We start from the raw sequence: 19,828 nt of genomic DNA, 5'->3' as shown, positions 1-19,828 counted from the left end.
TTTTGGTATGAAAAAAATTCATATTGATACCGTATAAATATTGAAAAAAAATTTGATATATCAAAAAAATATATAAAAATAAAAAAAATTTCGAAACAATACGTCGAGAAATCGATATTTTTGTTCGTTATCCGGACGTAGTCTGACCAAATTAGATTCGGCCTCCTCCTCCTCCTCCTCCACCTCCTTCCTTCTCCAAACCCTAATTAGATCTTCGAAAGTTCAATTCTCCTGCACATTAGCTGCTCAATTATGGAGCATTCATGGCATTCAAAACCGCAGGTATGTAATCTCTGCCCTATCTGCTCAAATTCCCACTTCCCATTTTGCCTTCCTCCGCCACAATATCTCAGACCGCCACCACCGCGGTCACAGTACTCAGAGCAATTCTTCCACCATCACCTACCTCCTATGCCTCCTCCTCCGCCATATGATCCGTTCATCGACCACCAAGGCCCCCCCGCTGCGAATCCTTACGCGCGACCACCGCAACTTCTCCCAAGGCCATGGAGCAATAACTCCAATGTCGGTGAAGGTTTTTATGGAAATCTGAAATCTAGGCTGGATTACGACGATGCCCAGACGATTGGTGCCAAGAGAATGAGAATCGACTATTCCGGCCACAGTTCCGGTCCTGGCCACTACGTGAACGGCGATTATATGATCCCGCCTGGGGAAGACGAGAGGAGATTGAAATTGATACGCGATCACGGTGCTATGAATCATGATTTAAACATGAGCAATGATCTGGGAAAGAAAATTTCAGCTTATACTTTCGAGAAGATGAACCATTTTAGCCATCCTTTCCAGGGTAACGAGAGCGGTTACTGTAAAGAAAGTAATATGTACGGAAAGAGAAATTTTGATGCCGAACCTGAGTATAGACAAAAGGAGGTCGCGGATTTAGGGCGATTGCAATATGAACGAACTGAGAATAATTTTATGCAGAATCAAGCGTGCGAGAATAACAGTGACAGGGCTTATGGTTATAAAAATCTAGATCAGGCCCGCCGAGTTCATCAAACGCACATGTATAATACTTTACCTACTTCACAAGAGATAATCGAGTTTCCAACCCAAAGCCAGCCAGAGTTTAGCAAATGCATCTCACAGTCGGGTGCAACTCATCATCAAGCTATGGAGCCTAAGTATCATAGTTTATCTGGTTCAAATGAGAACAGGGGCCAGTTGAAGCGATCACAGGGGTATAATGGGCAGCCTCCACTTCCCACGTCGCCGCCGCCACCACTCCCAGTAGAACTTCCTGGGTTGAACTTGTCGAAGCCAGGCATCACATCATCTGCATCCGTTGGTGGCTTTCTGTTTCCAGTTCCAGCTGCGTCTGCACCCATTTTGCGGGCACCTTATCCCGTTGTTTCTGAAGGTATCTCCTCTGAAGCCAGTGAATATTCAAGAAAAGCGAATCCAAATTCAGGTGTTTATTACACTGAGGTATGCTACTAGTTAAAGTTCTGATCTGCTGTCTCCTTGTGTGATACTAAAAGATGAATGTTTAGCAATAATATATAGGTTATGTTAGAATTGTCTGAATTGATAACGACGAACCCAAGATTCTGCATGAGGAATGTTTAGATGATCAGCACTGAAATTGACTGGAAAAGGCAAAGTAATTTTTAGTCAATTCTAAGTGCGCTGGCATTAGAAAATAGTGGTTCGGTTGTTAGATTGCAAGAAACTGACATTGCTAAAAAAAGTTCAAATTCATGGCCATGGGCTGCTTATTCAGCAGTGTCCTGGAAGTGACCAAAGAAAGTTCATAGGTTTATGATTGATATATATCTTATCGTTGCTACTTTATTGATTCATTACAGGTGGAAAGTTATTTGTGGATCTTAATGAAGCTTTTATAATTTTGCTTTTCAGGAAATTCAAGCCTTTCAGATGGCACCATCCAATACGTATCTGAGAGAAAGTGAGGATATTCCATCACATAATCTCTTCTCAGAGAAGTCAGTAGCTTTGGATGTCTCACACATTTTAAAAAAGCCACATCGCAGTAGCCGTCCAGATCACATCGTCATAATTTTGCGAGGGCTTCCTGGTTATATTCATATTTTCATTCTCCTTTTTCTTGCAAATATCTGTACCATATAAATTATGCTTTGATTTTTTTAATCTATATATTTTCAATTTTTTTATTCATGTTTGTTTGCCACAGAAAAGGCCTCTAAATTAACTACTGTGTGTGTGTGTGGTGGGTTGTCCATGAACTGGAGTTTAGCTTGTTGTCTGAACATGATATAACTTAATTACAGCTAGGTTAGACATAAAAGTTTATATCACGACATTGGTAATCACACATTGAATGTGATTCTGATGTTTCTAATGGCTTTGCACACGTTATGGCTGGTATTAGTGTCAATCTTGGTTGCATTATGAGCTATTGTTATTGCACGGAGTCCACATATCGTAAAAAGTGTATAGTAAATGGGCTAAATGCTCTTGTTTTATTGCAAAAACTATATATCATTGTTATATTATCTGCTAAGAGTATTTGGAAATTTATTATACTCAGGCAGTGGCAAGAGCTACCTGGCAAAGATGTTACGTGATCTCGAGGTTGAAAATGGTGGCAGTGCTCCACGGATTCACTCCATGGACGATTATTTCATGATTGAAGTCGAAAAGGTGTTTGCATGTCTTAATGTGTAACTATGACAAGTATGCGTCAATTATATGTAAATGATTTTTTTATCTGTGTATAGGTTGAAGACAGCGAAGGTTCAAAGTCAAATTCTTCAGTTCGCGGGAAAAAACCAACTAAGAAGGTCATGGAATACTGTTACGAACCCGAGATGGAAGAGGTGATAAAATCAATTTGATAATTTAGTTACACACTTGAGTTTATGATATTAATCATATTAATGGAGCATGCGACCTTAACTGAATGCAATCTTAACTTTTGTCTTCGAGATCGAGGTCGTTGAAATTTTATGACTAAAATACTACATTACTACCACAAGGTAATGTGTCGAACAGCAATGGATCTTATGGTAATTTTTAATCAAATTCAGGTAAATGTATTTTTACATGATGCAAAGATTTAAAATCAGGTAATTTAATACCCAAAAGGGGCCAGGATATCTCCTGAAGTTGGTTCTGTGTGATAACCTGAAATGGTCACTGTTCTGCTGTAACCTCAGTCGGGAAGAGCATGCTTTCTGAAATAAGTGAATGTGGAAGGAATTTTTTAGACATCCTTTGGTTGGTGTAAAATTGAAATTTTCTGCTTGGGTTAAATATGAATTGGAATTTGGATTTAATCCTAATTGTTTATATTTTTGTGCGATAAATGAAATTAGCTCAGTTCTCTTAAGTAGTTGCAAAAGATAGAAAGCTTCTAGCAATGAAGCGGACACCGAGAAGAAGCATTTGATTTTATGTTATTTCTCTTGCAACCTACATATGTAATGATGTGGCCTAAACCTTAAAAGGGTTGTGCTGTGAGTATGCAGTTTTATAAGCCACAGACGTGCAATTAGAATTGCTCCTGTAGCCTGTTAAATTATTTGCCCGTCTAGTGAATTGTTGAGATTTTAGTGAAAGGTTTACTGTGAATATAGATTTAGTACCTTTTCCTCTTCTTAACTGTTTTCATTGCTTTATTATTCTCGCTATAACATTTTGTTTGTCCATCAGGCTTACCGGTCAAGCATGCTGAAGGCATTTAAAAAGACCCTTGATGAAGGGGTTTTCTCCTTTGTAATTGGTATGGCCTTTCTGTAGAGAAAGCAGAAGTTATTTTCAAAACGATAATTTCTTTGTTTTTTTGCTTTTAATATCTGTTTTTTTTACTATATCTACATTAAACAAATTGGTGGGGAATGATTTTTTATTTTTTGAGATGCGATGGTGTGCGGTTCATTTTAAACTTACTCTCATTTTTTGGCTTTCATCTCGTTTAAGTAACAAAAGTAATGTTGGAGTTTCTTATGTTGCTGGTTGTAGCTTTGACATTTTGGTGTATGCCAGTTTGCATCCTACAAGTTTGTCGACCCATTCACGATGCTTCCCTTGGAAAATTTCCATTTGGACGTATAAAGTATTTTCTTTCACTGTAGGATAGTTATACACAGAAATAGTTGAAAGGCATAGTCTTCTTATAGCTTAAATGGTCATGCAGTGCCTTTGCGCTGCTTCAGTTTTACTAACTACAGATGCAGTTTATTTGGCAATTGATCCATTTCTTGCTGCTATTTGTGCTTCATCTTAGTGGATGACCGCAATCTGCGGGTAGCTGATTTTGCTCAGTTTTGGGCAACTGCGAAGGTATATCATCATTCTCTGTACTTTGGTCTCTCTATGTGTGCTGCTCTCTTTTCTGGGAAAACATAGAGGCCCATTATCTCTTGGTTTTATTTGCGGACTTAATGTAGCAAGTTAAGTTGTTTGTTCTGGTTTGAGGCGTGTCTCGACTTCCTACTTGCGAAGCTACTAAAGAAATACTGAATGACAGAGTGAGGAGATTTTTCTCCTCTCTTACCTCTGTCCATGCTTTGTTCTGTGTCTTTTTGACTTCTTCTTTCTGCCTGTTTGATTGTTTTTGTAGATGAATTACCATCTTTGAGATCCCTTTGTCTGCGTAGAGTGCCGAAGTTGAACTAATTAACACCATTTAAAAAATGATCATTATCTTCCTTGAACTTATTAATTCTATATTGATTCTTAAATGTTGTGCTTTTCCAGTTTTTGAACTTGCGAAAAATTTGGAATTAATTTTGGAGTTCAAATTTTGTGGCCCTTCTGACATTCCATGCTTGTTACAAGAGCTTTGAATTACCCTTTCCTACCTGCTTCTCAGTTGGCCTGGTGTTTATTATATATTTCAATGAAATGCTTATAAATGTTTTGTGATTCTGATTACGGTAGTTTCTGAACTTCTTTGCACAAATCCTCGTGGAACTTTCTCAAAGAGAAACCTTGCATAAATTCCATGCAATGCCAATGACTCTATCATTATCTGAATATTCCCGAAATAATGGGTTCTTAAGTTTTCCGTTCTGTGGTTCACGTCTTAAACACTTTAAAGGCGACCCTTTCAAATTTTTTCTCTGTCTGACTGCCTTTGTTTATTTCTGGGACACTCCCTTGTTTCCATTAATTTAAATCTATGATATCAGTTCGTTGACATTTGATTGGATGCAATATTCCCATTTTTTTGTTTGGGGGAAGGTATTGGTTTAATCCTTGGCATTCGACTAAAAGTAAATATTTTGCTTATGATTGTGAAATTAATAGCCATCACCTAATATTATTTAAGCAGAACCAGCTTACAAAGTGAATGAATGAGATCGAGACGATTTATTACTATAATATTTGATTTATATGTTTTTGTCTGAATGGTTTTGACAGATCCATCGTGTGGTTTCTGGTGATTGTATAATGACTTTGTCAGATATATATATATATATATATATATATGTATATTCAATGTCATGGCTTTCAGAATCTGTGACCTTCAAACAAGATTAGTGTATTGTTACAAGCTAAATCTTATTCAGTTGAGAATTTTTATTACGATTTGTTACAGTCAGGCAGTTTATGAAAGTTCATCAAAACATGCCTATGTCTGACTTCATCATTCCAGGGTCGTTCCATCATCTTTTGTGTGACTAGTGCTGATGTCATTAGGCTGAGTTAAATGTATATAAATGGGACATCAGAAAATATTGTTTCCTCCTTTTTGATGCTTTATCCACCAGAGAAACTCAACAAGGTCATCTGCATGTGAGCAAAAAGAAGCAGAAACGTATTTCTGTCTTACATGAACATTTTTCTGACACAATATCAATGATAAGATCGATGATACATTCCTTTTTTCATTTACATTTAATCTTTTTAGAAGAAATTGCTAAAACAAAGAGGGCATTGAATGCACTTTATGCATATAAAAATTTGTCAATTACTTTCCCTGACCAAGCATACACCCATAGGCTTAGAGAAGAATTCATGCAAGATTATTGTTGTTTGTAAATTGTATGGGAATGAAATTTCTGTTTGAGAATGTTCTACCCATACCTCATTGTGATTAGAATTATCATACAATTGTTTTAGTTATATTTTACGGAAAGAACACTGTTTTAATTATTCAAATCTCTGTCAATTTATTTAGATAAACTATGGCAAATCATTTCTTCTACTGTTTGTTCCTGTGAACATATTCCAGGCTTTTTCCTTGTTTTTGAAGCAACCCATTTGACAGCCCTCCGGAGGTCTTACCATTTTCAGTAGTACAAACAATATCATAGTTTTAGGAACTGCCAATTTCGGGTTTAGTGGTGGGTTAAAAAATTGTTAACTGCTTCGCCTACGTCCCCACTACTCCATATTGTGGTGTTTCTCTGTAAAATCATGATTATTTTTAACGCCAAAAAGCCTCAAATTTCAAATCTTAACTTTAAGGTCATCCCTAATCTACAAACAATCTCAGATATGTTTCTTATAGCAGCTAGGATTCATTTTTGTTTGATTGCATGTGATGGTTCTCTCTCCACTGTCCCCCTTTTTCTTGTTTTGTCATTGATTTTAAACGGAAAATGGTTCGGAGGCATGAGCATCTGGGTTACATGATTTAAATTTGAATGAATTGATTGTGAGCTGTGTGAGGGTTTTAGATATATCAGTATGACTTGGCATTTTCTTTTGATGGGAAATTGTGACTTGACATTAACACGAGGAATACATAATATAATTTTGCAACAACCAACTCTTCTAACTAATCAACTCGAATTCACACTTCAAAAAGTACATGTGATTGCTGTTTATTCCTTTGGCAATTTGGTTTTAAATTTTACCAAACTGAATTAGATGATGATATTACTTTTTAATATCTTGACTGTCCTACAGTAATATCTGGAAATTGAAACATATCTTAAGGTTATATGCATACTCTTCTTGATACAATTTGATTATCACATGCAAAACCTTTCTGAAAGATGATCGTTGCATTTTCTTTTTGGACATTCTGGTTGGCTCTGCTTGAAATATTACGACTTTCGCCTGTTGTTAGTTGAGCTTCTCTATTCATCCTGTGTTAGCGTGTTGTATTTATTTACTTTTACAATCTATGTGGGACATATTATTATCCAATCATTTCTGGCTTAAAATTTATTTTGATTTTAATTGCAGACATCTGGTTATGAGGTTTACTTACTAGAAGCCACATACAAAGATCCAGTGGTGAGTTTCTTGTTTGGGTTTTGTTACTTTTTCATGATACCTTTCGGTTAATAAAGTAAATATTGTAGCTCGTCATAGTTATCTACCTGAGTTATTTATTCGTTATATAGCGCATTAGATCCGCTGGTTAAGTAAAATGAGGGGATAATATGCTCTGTGAAATCAGAGGGAGAGGGTTTACCTAATGTTACATGAAATGACTCTGGGTTAACTGTACTGTCAGTGTCCGTTAATGGACATTCTTTTTCATTGTGGGCCTCAGGGCTGTGCTGCAAGAAATGTTCATTGTTTCTCTCAAAATGACATACAAAAGATGGCTAAACAATGGGAGGATGCACCGCCCCTATACATGAAGCTAGATGTCACGGTATTAATAGTAAAGTTTCTCAGTTTTGCACCAAGATTCTGCATGACAAGAATTTGTTAAGGCTGAGGATATTTGCGTTTTGTGAATTTTAACCCTGGTCTGATTATATTGCAGTCTTTACTCCATGGAGATGATTTGGAGGAAAATGGGATTCAAGAGGTAAATCCACTGCCCACATTGCTGTTGGGTTCCTTTTTTCTTTTTCGTCGTTTACTGCACTAAAAGTTCAGCCTATGATGTTGCATCGTTAATATGATTACTGTTTCTTGCTTTTTGGTTTATTTATTATTTGTAAGTGAAGATCTTTATTATTCTATCATTCTGCAAAATAATGTTTACGGAAATAACCTAAATTTCCTTAGGTTGACATGGATACAGAAGATGGAGATCATATCGGGGGTCTCCCTGGTTCAGAAGATGCAAGTGCTGAAAACACAACACTTTCTGAAGGTACTCTGGTTTCCGATGGTATTCACAATGTTCTTGGTTTTAATTGAAGGTCTATATCTAGTTCCCTTGGTATCGACATGCATGAAAGACAACGGACAGAAATATTTCGACTGCAATTTATGATGCAGTTTTCTCAATCTACAAAGATGTTCTCACTTCTCAGATAGCAGTTTTATCATAGAATTATATTATCCATGTAATCCATCACTTACAAACTAGCATCGTATCAGGCAGCTTTTACTGCTGGATGATAGTATTCACAGTGGTTATTGACTTATTTCACATCTTGATGGCGTCGGATGGATGAAAAAGTTCTAAAAATAACAATCATGGAGTTAGATGTGATTTTAGATTGTTAGTTCACCTGTAGAAGTTAGTACCTATTGTACTGCTACTTCATAATTTCGTGGGAAATTATTTTGCAAAAAAACTTGGTTAACTGGGTGCGAACGCATTTTTGTTTGAATCCTTATAAGTGGCATTTGTTTTGAACATGTCTCGGACGCAATACAGGATGTCAGTGAATCATTTACAATTACTATAGTAGGATGTCTTGTTTGCTGAAGATACATTTTATCATCATCACTCTACATCCTTTCATATCCAATTAATAAGGATTTTGGGCTGGTTACGGCTGCTGAGTAATTTTTGTGTGCTAGTCTGAAAGAATCCGTGTTTTGTATAATGTAGTATCTTATTTTTGAAAAAAAATAGGAACATCAAAAGATGAGCAGAAGTTGGATGCTGTAGAACAATATCCGATAGAGGTGGTGACAGAATTGGGAAAGAGCAAATGGTCAAATGATTTGGACGAGGATGATGTGCAAAGAGCTGAAGTAACCAGGGTAACATTGAGTGCTCTCGCTGGTTTAGCTAAATCATACAGCAACCAAGGTAAATCTGTATGTTGGGCTGATCAGGTAAACAACTACTGTCTTTTTTGTTTGTTAGATAAGTCATCTGGTTGGTGTTTCAAATTAAACTTTAAACTTTCGTGTTAGGCAAAATTTGAGTAGTCCGTCATGGTGGATGCCCATAAGCTCCAAAATAAATTTTGAGGGCTCATATACACAATTAATGAAAAGTAGAATTTTTTTTAGATGTAACAAAACTTAAAACGAGCTTGGAATCTTGAAAATTGTTAGTCTTTGACTAGGTAATCAATCACCTTTAATGTCAACATTTTTATGTTCTTATATTATATTTTTGGATCGTGGTCCTTCAGGTTGGCAGTATTGGTTTTTCAATAGGTGCTGCGAAAACAGCAAATGTATCGTTAGTAATTGGTCCTGGTTCTGGCTACAACTTGGTGAGATTCCTGCTCATCTTACTTACTGTATAGCAGTATAGCTTTCCATTCTACTTGATTGTTTTGTACTAAAATACAATTAAGGTCTATAATAACATTTACCCCACATGAACTCGACTGAGTCATGCCCTTGCCAACATTGGTGCAAGGTAATGCAAAGTATGCTCCTTCTAGGCCTTAGTTGATCTGTTTGGAGTTATGGTTGCAGAAGTCGAATCCCCTGCCAGAGGAAGATAAGCTCGCTCAAAGGACAGTTGGATCGAAGAGACCAAAAATACTACAAGACCAATTACGTGCTGAGCGCGAGGCTTTCAGAGCCGTTTTTGATAAAAGGCGACAGAGAATTGGTGGGGTCGAATTGGATGAGGAATAATTTGCTCAACTTTTGTGGGGTTTTTACTTTGTTGTAAATTTTAAGCGTACGCGTCCAACCCGAAATTCCTTCAGGCTGGATGTTTTACTCTCTTTTGTTGGAGTGGCACATTTAAAGCCAAAGTTCAACCACATCTAAAGTCTGTTGAAGGTTGTTCTAGGTTCATGGATTGTATGCTCGATTTTTGGATCAATAGTCGATGTGTGGAATTGTTGACGTGTATAAATATAGAGAAGAATCATTTTATGGCATATCGAATGTTTTTTGTGGTGCTGTTTTAAAATGGAGGTTGAATTGTTCGTATATCATACCATTTCCTATGAAATGTCAAAGATTTTAGTGGTTCCTGGCCGGTGTGCCTGTTTGTTTCTGCGATGAACATTCCAATTTTAGGCCCATCAGGCATCGATCAACAATGGATGCCAGTGCAATATGACTTTGGAGTGACCCAAACCAAGTCCATAAACATTCAAAATTGATGTGTAAATAAATAATACGTTTTGAATTCTTATCCACCAAAAAAGGAAAAAAAAAAATCAAATCAAATAAACTTAGTCTTACATCATGGTTACTCTGATTAATGGACCAAATGATTTGAATAATTATATTATTGCTTATGCTGCCAAAAGTATCAGAAGATATATTATTATTTATTATTAAAAAAATATATGAACACTTGTTTAAAATATTATCAATCTTATATCAATTATGCTTCGTGGCAGTTTCTGTTTATTGACAGCACGCACCTCACCTCAGGTATGCGTTTTTCAAATTCGGAAACTCTATTTTAAAGCAGACGTATCTTGTCTTGCAAATAAAGTCTGCTAAAATTTTAATTAATTAATTTGTTCAGAAAAAAATGGAAGATTCAGTTTAATGATTTTGATGCAAATGCAATCAATCAAAAAACCCCATATGGTTCATTCCCCTTATAAATTATTAGTCACCTTGTGAAGTGTGTATATAAATATAGTACAAGTCAAGATGTATGTTTTTTTTTTTCCAAACAAATCAAAATAAAATAAAAAAAGGTATTTTATTTTGGAAAAAGGGAACGAAAATATTGACCATTACAGTAAGCCATAACGTTGAGAAAACTGTGATTACTCAAGTAGTCCTTGACAAACAACATTTGCAAATGGAACAATGGAATAATACATCACACATTATTCCATATTGATATATTAAAAAGATAAATATAAAAATACATTATATTGTTTGTGAAAAAAACAAATAATAACTAGATTTTGTACTAAAATATAGAGCTTTGAAATACATAATACAATCTTTTGGCATTTAAATGGAAAAATCAACTCAATTCTATTAAAAACTCATTATTTAACGCTTAATATATATATATATGTATGTATATATATATATGCTTATATTCTAACAAAAGCACATGTTGTTGACTTACGTCACTTACCTGAGTGGGGGTCTTGGTACGACGTTGCCTTTTGTTGACTCTTTCCTTTTACGAGGATCGGAGGAGTTAAATTTTTATTCGGTACACCAAATTGAATAATATTATGGCCTTACGTCCTAATTGGTGGCTCTTTATTCCAATTCATATTTGACTTCAAAATCGGAATATAATAAATTTGAAAAAAAATACTTCACATTTTTCGAATATTTTATGTTATGTACGTACGTAGACAAATTAAAATCACATACGCTGCAAACATAAAATAAAAAAATGAAGAAATTACATCACATACACACACATATGTTATATGGGATAAATAATAAATTAATAAAAGATGAGATGAATGTAAATAAAAATACATGCAAAAAAATAAAATAATAATAACATAAACGTAATAAATACGGAATGATATATAAATTTTGGCAATGCATGTTACTTGAGTACGTAGACCACTAATTAGTCTAAACTTTGGAATTCCCTCTTTGCCCAAACAAAGACCCCTCCACATGCACGTTCTTACCCCATTGGCCATTTGTGCCAACACAAAATTGACCCCATCATTCAGTCAAAATACATGGAATATTAAAAATATTAAATGGTTTTAGAATGTACAAAATATTAATTAGCACTATTTTATGAAATTTCATTTTTTGTATTTATCTTTTTCATCGTATATTCTTGAATTTCCAAACTACTTGTTTTTATATTAATTAGCACTATTTTACAATACATTCAAGAAATTAAAAAATTATAAACAATATATATGTTTTTTTCTAGATTTCTAGTAAATACCATACGGGTTTTTCGACCCTACAGAGGAGGTAATACCCCATCTGTATTTGGATGGCCCGGATTGGCCAATTTGCTCATATGCTGCAAATAAAACTTATGTTACATACATTAATTAAAATCTATCTAAGCAAAAATAAAGAAAGAAATAAATTAGAATGATACCGAATATTTCAAATTTTGAGAGAAATAACTTATCATTTTGCTTAGATAAGTTTTAATATGTAATTATCGTCGAATGAGCTACATAGGAGAATATTGATATTAAATAAATAATATTATTTGAATTGAGTGATTTTTAACAAAAAAGAGATAAAAAAAAATTATTAGGTGAAACCTATCTTTAACAAGCTACATTTCTAAAATCCAAAGTACATGATAAATTATAAGACTAAAATCGTAATATTTTCATGAATATAGTTTATTTTTATAATTATTAAAAATATTATATAAGTCTTTTAAGTCCACCCTGCAGTAACATTTTCTTTAATAAAATAAAAAAATATAAACATCAATCAATTGAGTTTGTTATATGGACTATTCGGTCTACTGTACGTAGCACGCCGTTGGAATAATAGTTCGTCGAGTTACTTGGTCGCCAGTTTGAGTTCACAATATGCATATTTTACAAGTTTAAGCTATAGCTAAGACCATTATTGTTGATTAGAAAATTTGTGTGTTTGGCTTGTGAGATGGGGTGACGAAAGATGTATAATAAGTCCATATATATAGTTAACATAAAAATTTATAATTTTAATATAATAGAATTTGAACCAAAACGATCAATGAATCAAAGAATATGTGTAATCGATTATTTATCATAATTTAGTAATTTAGTATTTAGTTGAAGTTTATTAATGTATCCTAAAATCTATGCAAAGTAATAAAATTTAAACTTTGCTACATCCAGAGTTAATTCAAAACAATAATATTCAAAATGATATGGTGTGGGGAAATACTAAAATATTTTGGTCAATAATGCAAGTAATTTCCTCCTAGGCGGCACCCTAGAAATATATATTATGAATAAACAATTAAGATACAGTCAAAAAACTTAACTGGACTTTAAGCTTGTTCCACTATTATAAATACCCCCCAATACATATTTGCCTACATACAAATATTTCAAGAAAACACACACACAACAAAAGCCACACAAGTAGTTATAAATACCCCCCAACACATATTTGCCTACAAACAAATATTTCAAGAAAACACACACACTACAAAAGCCACACAACTACATAAACAAAACAAGATCACACATTATTATAATCTTGCGCACATAACATAGCAAAAAATGGCAGCAGTAGCTTATAACCATTGCATTGCCGGCCGTTCTTCCAACATCAAATCGACCTCCTTTTCGTCCCCAACGGCACATGCCAAAAATTCGATTAATTTCACGAATAACAAAGTAAGAATGCATGCCAACTTTTAATTCATCGCAGAAGAACGTGCATATTTCTTGTTCGCAATATATGTATGTATGTATATGTGTGTGCGCGCTTGCTAATATTTTGTTTTGAATATTCATAGAAATATAAGGAGTTGTCTTCACTATCCATGAATGGTTGCCAAAGCGAAGATCCAAGAGCACCAATGGGTACCATTGAGACCAAAACATTTCCAATGGCACCAACACCATCCTCGGCTGCTGATCGTCTGAACTCGGCCATTTACGACTTGAAGTCGAACCCATATCAACTTGAATCAGGGATTATTCGTCTCCAGGTATATTATATATTTTTGTACGTTTTACACATTGTTTATCAATACATACATACATACATACATATGCATACAATAATGAGAACTATATATTATATGTATATATATTTTAATTTTTTGTTGCAACGATTGGATTCATGAAAATTAGGTAGAACTTGCCTATTTGTAATTTGTTCATGTTAAAGTGAGGAATGAATACGTTTAATTTGTGTGCATGTGACACGTGGTTGGTTGAGGTAGAATATTTCAATCATTAATCAATCTTGTTCCTTTTCTTGCACTTTTTACAGTACAATATTATGCAAATTAAATCACAAAATTTCAAAAAATTTTGATCGAAATAAATTCAAAAGTGCTATATATGATTTAAAATACAAAGGTATATTTTTTTTATGTTTTACAAAAAATTAAATTTGTTTCGTATATATATATAATAATGTTGAACGGTTCCAGGAAACTATTCAGATTCTAAATTAATTACCTTCATTTGACTTGGAATTTAAATGGATCGGAACAATATTATCGGTACGTTCAAGTTTGGAATCTGCCGGCAGAGAAAAGTGGTATTAAAAATGTTTCCAATGTGAAAGGAATATTATCCCTTACACAATGGAAATCAAACATATTTTCTTCAAATCTAGTTTTATGAATTCATATTACTCTATAATTACAATTACAATTACAATTACAACTACACCAAATCAACATTATATCTCATATGTGTGAAATTTGGTATTATACATTCTCTTTAATTATTATGTTCTAAAATGTGCAAACATATAATATAATTTGTTAAATCACATGCATGCTTGCTAGCTATATTTCTGATGTTCCTCGTGAGCATGAGTTCAATGGATGTTTCTCTGATGTTCAATGGTTTTTTAAAAGGTGCCTATTAACGAGCACATCGAGGCACTGGATTGGCTTCGTTCTCAGAGCTTAGATCCTTTGCTCCCACGCAGTTATTATTCTGGTCGCGAATCGTCCATTGTTCATCAAGAAAAGTTGGTTGGTGTTGCTGGATTTGGTTCAGCCGTCTCATTTCGCCATCTCGATGCATTCTCTTTGAATGATTGGCATTCCATCAAAAGGTATGTATATTGTAGCTTTACATTTTAGTTAATTTCCATCGATATATATATGCTTGAATTTTCGAGACGCGAAATTCCAACAAATATTATACATGCATGATTTGGATGATCGATCAGGTTCTTATCTAAAAGCTCTCCACTGATCCGTGCTTATGGTGGAATGCGTTTTGATGCAAAAGCTAACATCTCTCCCGAATGGCAAGACTTTGCTTCTTTCTATTTCATGGTCCCTCAGGTAATTTAATTTAATTAATACTATTAGACAAAAGTTATAAAGTACTATTCATATAATTAAATATCTGAAGTTAACAGCTTATATGTATATGGGATTCAGGTTGAATTTGATGAGTTTGAAGGAAGTTCGATGATCGCTGCAACCGTGGCATGGGACAACCGCCTTTCGACGACATATGAACAAGCAGTAGCCGCACTTGAGGCCACCATGCGGCAGCTTTCAAGTGTCATCAAATCCAACATTAATAATAATTCTTCTTCTCAACAACCTATTATGCTTGATCAAACTCATTTTCCAAACCAAATATCTTGGGAACTAGCTGTCAACAAAGCCTTGGACTCCATTAAAAGCAAAGATTCCAATCTAACCAAGGTTCTCATCTACCAACATCTCCCCCTCCTAATCTGTTTAATTTTTTGTGTCATATAAATATTCATGAATATATAGTTTACCTCATGAAAAATTATACATGTATGTATGCAGGTTGTGCTTGCACGTAGCAGCCGAGTACATACAAATGCAGAAATCGACCCATTGATGTGGTTGGAAGCCTTAAAGGCTGAAGGAGTTAATTCCTACCAGTTTTGTGTCCAACCTCCTGAAGCACCTGCTTTCATTGGAAACACTGTGAGTATAAATATTCAAGCCTAGCTTGCTAGTATTTGGCATATTCTTGAATTCGTTGTCTTGCAATATTTTGATATTCTTTTGTGTATCTAATTGAATTAGCCCGAAAGACTATTTTACCGCGACCAGCTGAGTGTCACCAGCGATGCATTGGCCGCAACACGAGCCAGAGGAACATCAGAGGCTCTAGATTTACAGATTGGGCGCGATTTACTTTCAAGGTAATGAACTAGTACTTATCAGATTATTAAAACGTTATAGTATCAGTAATTCATTAATGCTTGATAAATATTCTGAGCAGCTGCATCATTTAATTTTGTTTGGTGATTCATTTGCAGTCCTAAAGATCACCATGAATTTGCAGTAGTAAGAGAAAGCATCAGAAGAAAACTCGAAGTAAGTTTAATTAGCTTATAATCCATATATCATTCACAGATTAAAGCTATTAATTCATTTATATATAGAGTTGATGCACTATATATATATATTGTTTGAGTACTTCTGACATGATAATTTTTTAATGTCTTTAGGCCATATGTTCGAGCACAATAGTCGAACCAAACAAATCTCTGCGGAAGCTACCACGAATTCAACATCTTTACGCTAAACTCACGGGCACACTCGAACAAGAAGATGATGAGGTATATATACAATACATAGGTCCTTGGTTCCCTTGGATTCATATATATAGCTAGATAAAGCAGATACTAAAAAAAAAAATCTACTTGTTTTTCCAGTTCAAGATTTTGTCATCACTTCATCCGACTCCAGCTGTTTGTGGGCAGCCTATGGAAGATGCCCGAGTATTCATAATCGAAACCGGTAGGCACACACTACTCCCCTGACCTTTTAATAAGTAATTCGTGTCTTTGTTTCAACGATCATTTTTATTATATGAATATATAGAAATGATACTGATGCATTATATATATATTATTCAATGACGCAGAATCGTTCGACAGAGGATACTATGCTGGCCCTGTTGGGTGGTTTGGTGGTGAAGAGAGCGAGTTTGCTGTTGGAATAAGATCAGCATTGGTTGGAAAGGTAATTATAACCAACACCACCTCAGCTAGCAAAGAAATTACCACATATACATGAATGAAACTTATAAAAAATTTCGCGACTTTATCGATGAAACTAAATAAATTTGCATTGAAAAATGTTATATAGGACATTGGTGCTATATTGTATGCGGGAACTGGGATAGTAAAAGGGAGCAAACCAGCAATGGAATGGAAGGAATTAGAGCTCAAGACCTCACAGGTACGTACATATGATTCAAATACATGAAATTATTGGCAATCACAATTGAATGGATTTTAAAAGTATGTTAGTTTGATTTTCTTGTATAGTTCACTAAAATGATGAAACGCGAAGAAGTTCGAATGGCTATATAAGCGAACAGCACTGAAGGATGAAGCATTGAAAGAGCTTACTCGGGACATATAACAAGATCACTGAAAAATATTGAACAAGAGAGATGCCTGCAGGAATCCAATTCTTTTCACTTGGTCTCCGAGGAGACCTCCCACATTTTTTAATTTCTTGTAAAGATTAATAAATGTAATCTTTAATTACTATATATTGTACTTAAATTAAATGTCCCTTTATTACTTCGTTTATTTAATTAATTAATGGAAGAATTATCAAAATTTTTCTTGTTTATTTATTTATTATTTTTCTTTAGCATTGTTTTAATTAAAAATAGTTCGTTTGGAGATGTATATTTAATTCGTCGGAAATATTCAAAAAATAAAATATTAAACAAAAGCTTAATTAATAATTTCTGACTAATTAAAAGATTGAAAACTTACTATCACATTCACATTAAGCAAGTATTTCGTCTATCTTCCTAAGTTGCGTTTACTTATTTTGATAAAGAAGATATGACATAATTAATAAGGTTTAATCCTATATATGTTTAGTTGAAAAATGAAAATCTTCCTAAATCCTTAAGCCCGTTAATAATGAGATTCACGCATGATTTTTAGTCCCAAATTTTATAAGGGATTATTAATATATAGACTATGATAAAAGGAAAAAAAAATCTATTATACCCTTCCCATTTTCTCTTCCACATTTCCTTCTCAATTTCTCTGCTTATTTCCCTCCGGTTTGCTCGATTCTTCCCCTTCAATTTGCCGCTTCATTTGCCCAAATTTCACTCCAATATTATATTTCACCTCCGAGGTAAGGTCGTGCCTAAATTTTTTTTTTTGAGCAAGTTTTTATCATTCCAACTTTGTAAGGTTTTGAAACAAGTAAACGACTCATCATTGTTTTTTAAGATTTTTTTTTTCCTTTTTTGTCTTCATGCGTTTGTATTTTTTTTAACTTTCTTTCTTATTTGTAAAATTTTTGTTTCTGTATTTGATTGTTTTTTTTATTGTGATTTCGTAGATCTATATTTATATCATAATAGTTAAAGGTTAAAATCGTAATTTACTTCTTAATTATAATTTCAATCACAAAATTAATCCGTGAAAGTAAACATATTATTAATTATCTATAACTACTCTATATCCTATCAAATTAGTTTAATAATCATACAATAATTTATCCTTGCACAATTCATCCCTCAATTTACTTGGTATGATAAGTATAAGAATAATCTTATCAATCTCATGTTTACTTGCTTTTTGAGGGCCCGTATTAACTCATAAATCTCATCCATATTTACCTAATTTAAACTTTAAACTTTGATGATTTATCATAAATAAATGGTATGATAAATAATTATTTTTAACTAATTATGTTTCCAATTAAAAAAATTACACTAATATCTTTCACTTCCCAAAAAAATAATATATGAAAAATCTATTTAAAAAAAAATTATATAACATGAATATAAATTTCACATACATATTAATATATACATTTCATTTGATTTTAATATATGACTGATCCATTTAAAAATTATAAAACTTGAATAAAAATTCTAATAATTTAAGATATGACTAATACATTTCATTGTATTTCATCCTTATTCGTGAAAAACTTTTTTTAAAACTCAATTTATTAATTTTTTTTAAAAATAAATAATATTTATACTCAATAATTTTGATCAATTAAAATAATTTACATGTGGATTAATAATAATTTACATTCTTAAATAAAAATCACAATCTCAATTTTACAAACAAAAACTAAAAATAAGATTATATATTATAAGTAAATGACAAAATTATAACTCGTCACTTAATCATAATATCAATCACAAAATTGATCAATCAAAGTAAACATGTGATTGTTTATCCACCATTATTCAACAATATCCTATAAAATTAATTTAATAATCTTAATATTATTTATCTATATATAATTAATCTCACTAAGTAAACACAACTTTAATCTAAATAGCAAATTCAAAACAACTTTCATTAGAAGAAACGAGGAGTTTTCGAAGCGATTCTTATAATGACATTATTTTATTTTCAATATAAAGGGATAATAGATTTAAGACTTATGACTACATTGGTGTTTGACTAAAAGTTTATTAAAAACAGCTTATAAACTTTAAAGAATTTTCGAACATTATTTTCTTTTCAACATAAAGGGATAAGAGATTTAAGACTCATGAATACAGTAGTGTTTGACTAATCTTATTAAAAAAACTGTTTATAAGCTTTATAATCTGTCACGACTAAGAGCTTATAAGCTGATTTAGAAGCTTATAAGCTGTCATGACTTATTTTAAAAATAAGTTGTTAAAATGTTTGGATGAACTTATTTTAAACGAATTAAAGATGTTGATGTGTTTGGCATTATAAGATCTTTTTATTGTCAAAATTACCAAAAAAAGGATAATACTATGAATTTTTTTTTAAAGTAGTTTTAAAATTTTATCATAAGTATTAAGCCTATATTACAAAAAAAAAATATTTCATATTTTAATTTAGGAATTTGATATTTTTGGAAATTTCATTTTTAAAAAAATATTTAATATTTTATAAGTACTGGAGGACATGATGATGGATTTATGGAAACACAAAAGACTATTTTGGAGAAGTAAAAATTTAAAATAAGATCGTTTTAAAAAAAGTAGGGTTACCCCAGTTTTTTTAAAAACAACTTATAAGCTGTTTTGCGGAGCTTTATGCTCTTCCAATTTGTTTGACAATACGCTGATTATAAGCTCAGCCAAACATCCTCTTACGTAATACAAATTATAAATTAATAAACTCTATAAAATAATATTTTCTCGTTCTCAACTTGGACCAATGCATG

At 33.0% G+C, this 19,828-nt stretch overlaps 2 protein-coding genes across 3 annotated transcripts; both read left to right on the top strand.

The window, feature by feature from the left end:
* Window positions 1-141: 141 nt before the first annotated feature.
* Window positions 142-10,002, top strand: LOC140874976 (uncharacterized). 2 transcript variants are annotated; one of them, XM_073278490.1, is made up of 13 exons: window positions 142-1,452; window positions 1,885-2,062; window positions 2,537-2,649; window positions 2,727-2,825; window positions 3,661-3,730; window positions 4,235-4,290; window positions 7,150-7,200; window positions 7,463-7,567; window positions 7,682-7,726; window positions 7,930-8,017; window positions 8,732-8,937; window positions 9,243-9,326; window positions 9,535-10,002. In XM_073278490.1, the coding sequence occupies exons 1-13, from the start codon at window positions 253-255 to the stop codon at window positions 9,697-9,699; spliced, it is 2,460 nt and encodes an 819-aa protein (XP_073134591.1). In that variant the 5' UTR covers window positions 142-252; the 3' UTR covers window positions 9,700-10,002. The 2 variants fall into 2 exon arrangements, with proteins under 2 accessions (XP_073134591.1, XP_073134592.1); XM_073278491.1 differs by having other exon boundaries at window positions 8,732-8,911; window positions 9,535-9,712.
* Window positions 10,003-13,049: 3,047 nt separating this feature from the next.
* On the top strand, window positions 13,050-17,231 carry LOC140886904 (isochorismate synthase, chloroplastic-like). The gene is made up of 13 exons (XM_073293816.1): window positions 13,050-13,331; window positions 13,454-13,648; window positions 14,534-14,736; window positions 14,854-14,971; window positions 15,071-15,343; window positions 15,455-15,598; window positions 15,701-15,819; window positions 15,937-15,994; window positions 16,129-16,239; window positions 16,336-16,420; window positions 16,548-16,645; window positions 16,772-16,864; window positions 16,954-17,231. The coding sequence occupies exons 1-13, from the start codon at window positions 13,215-13,217 to the stop codon at window positions 16,996-16,998; spliced, it is 1,659 nt and encodes a 552-aa protein (XP_073149917.1). The 5' UTR covers window positions 13,050-13,214; the 3' UTR covers window positions 16,999-17,231.
* The last annotated feature ends 2,597 nt before the right edge of the window (window positions 17,232-19,828 follow it).

Source organism: Henckelia pumila, chromosome 1, assembly GCF_033568475.1.
Source record: "Henckelia pumila isolate YLH828 chromosome 1, ASM3356847v2, whole genome shotgun sequence".
Classification (NCBI taxonomy): domain Eukaryota; kingdom Viridiplantae; phylum Streptophyta; class Magnoliopsida; order Lamiales; family Gesneriaceae; genus Henckelia; species Henckelia pumila.
The sequence above is the reverse complement of the archived record's forward strand: the minus strand, read 5'-3'. Positions and strand labels throughout refer to the sequence as shown.

Bases quoted from the DNA above. Each gene is read 5' to 3' on its own strand.
- LOC140874976 (XM_073278490.1), top strand. From the start codon at position 253: ATGGAGCATTCATGGCATTCAAAACCGCAGGTATGTAATCTCTGCCCT. The intron at 2,063-2,536 runs GTTATATTCATA...TATTATACTCAG, and splicing joins AATTTTGCGAGGGCTTCCTG to GCAGTGGCAAGAGCTACCTG. The intron at 3,731-4,234 runs GTATGGCCTTTC...GCTTCATCTTAG, and splicing joins GGTTTTCTCCTTTGTAATTG to TGGATGACCGCAATCTGCGG.
- LOC140886904 (XM_073293816.1), top strand. From the start codon at position 13,215: ATGGCAGCAGTAGCTTATAACCATTGCATTGCCGGCCGTTCTTCCAAC. The intron at 13,649-14,533 runs GTATATTATATA...GTTTTTTAAAAG, and splicing joins CAGGGATTATTCGTCTCCAG to GTGCCTATTAACGAGCACAT. The intron at 15,344-15,454 runs GTTCTCATCTAC...GTATGTATGCAG, and splicing joins AAGATTCCAATCTAACCAAG to GTTGTGCTTGCACGTAGCAG.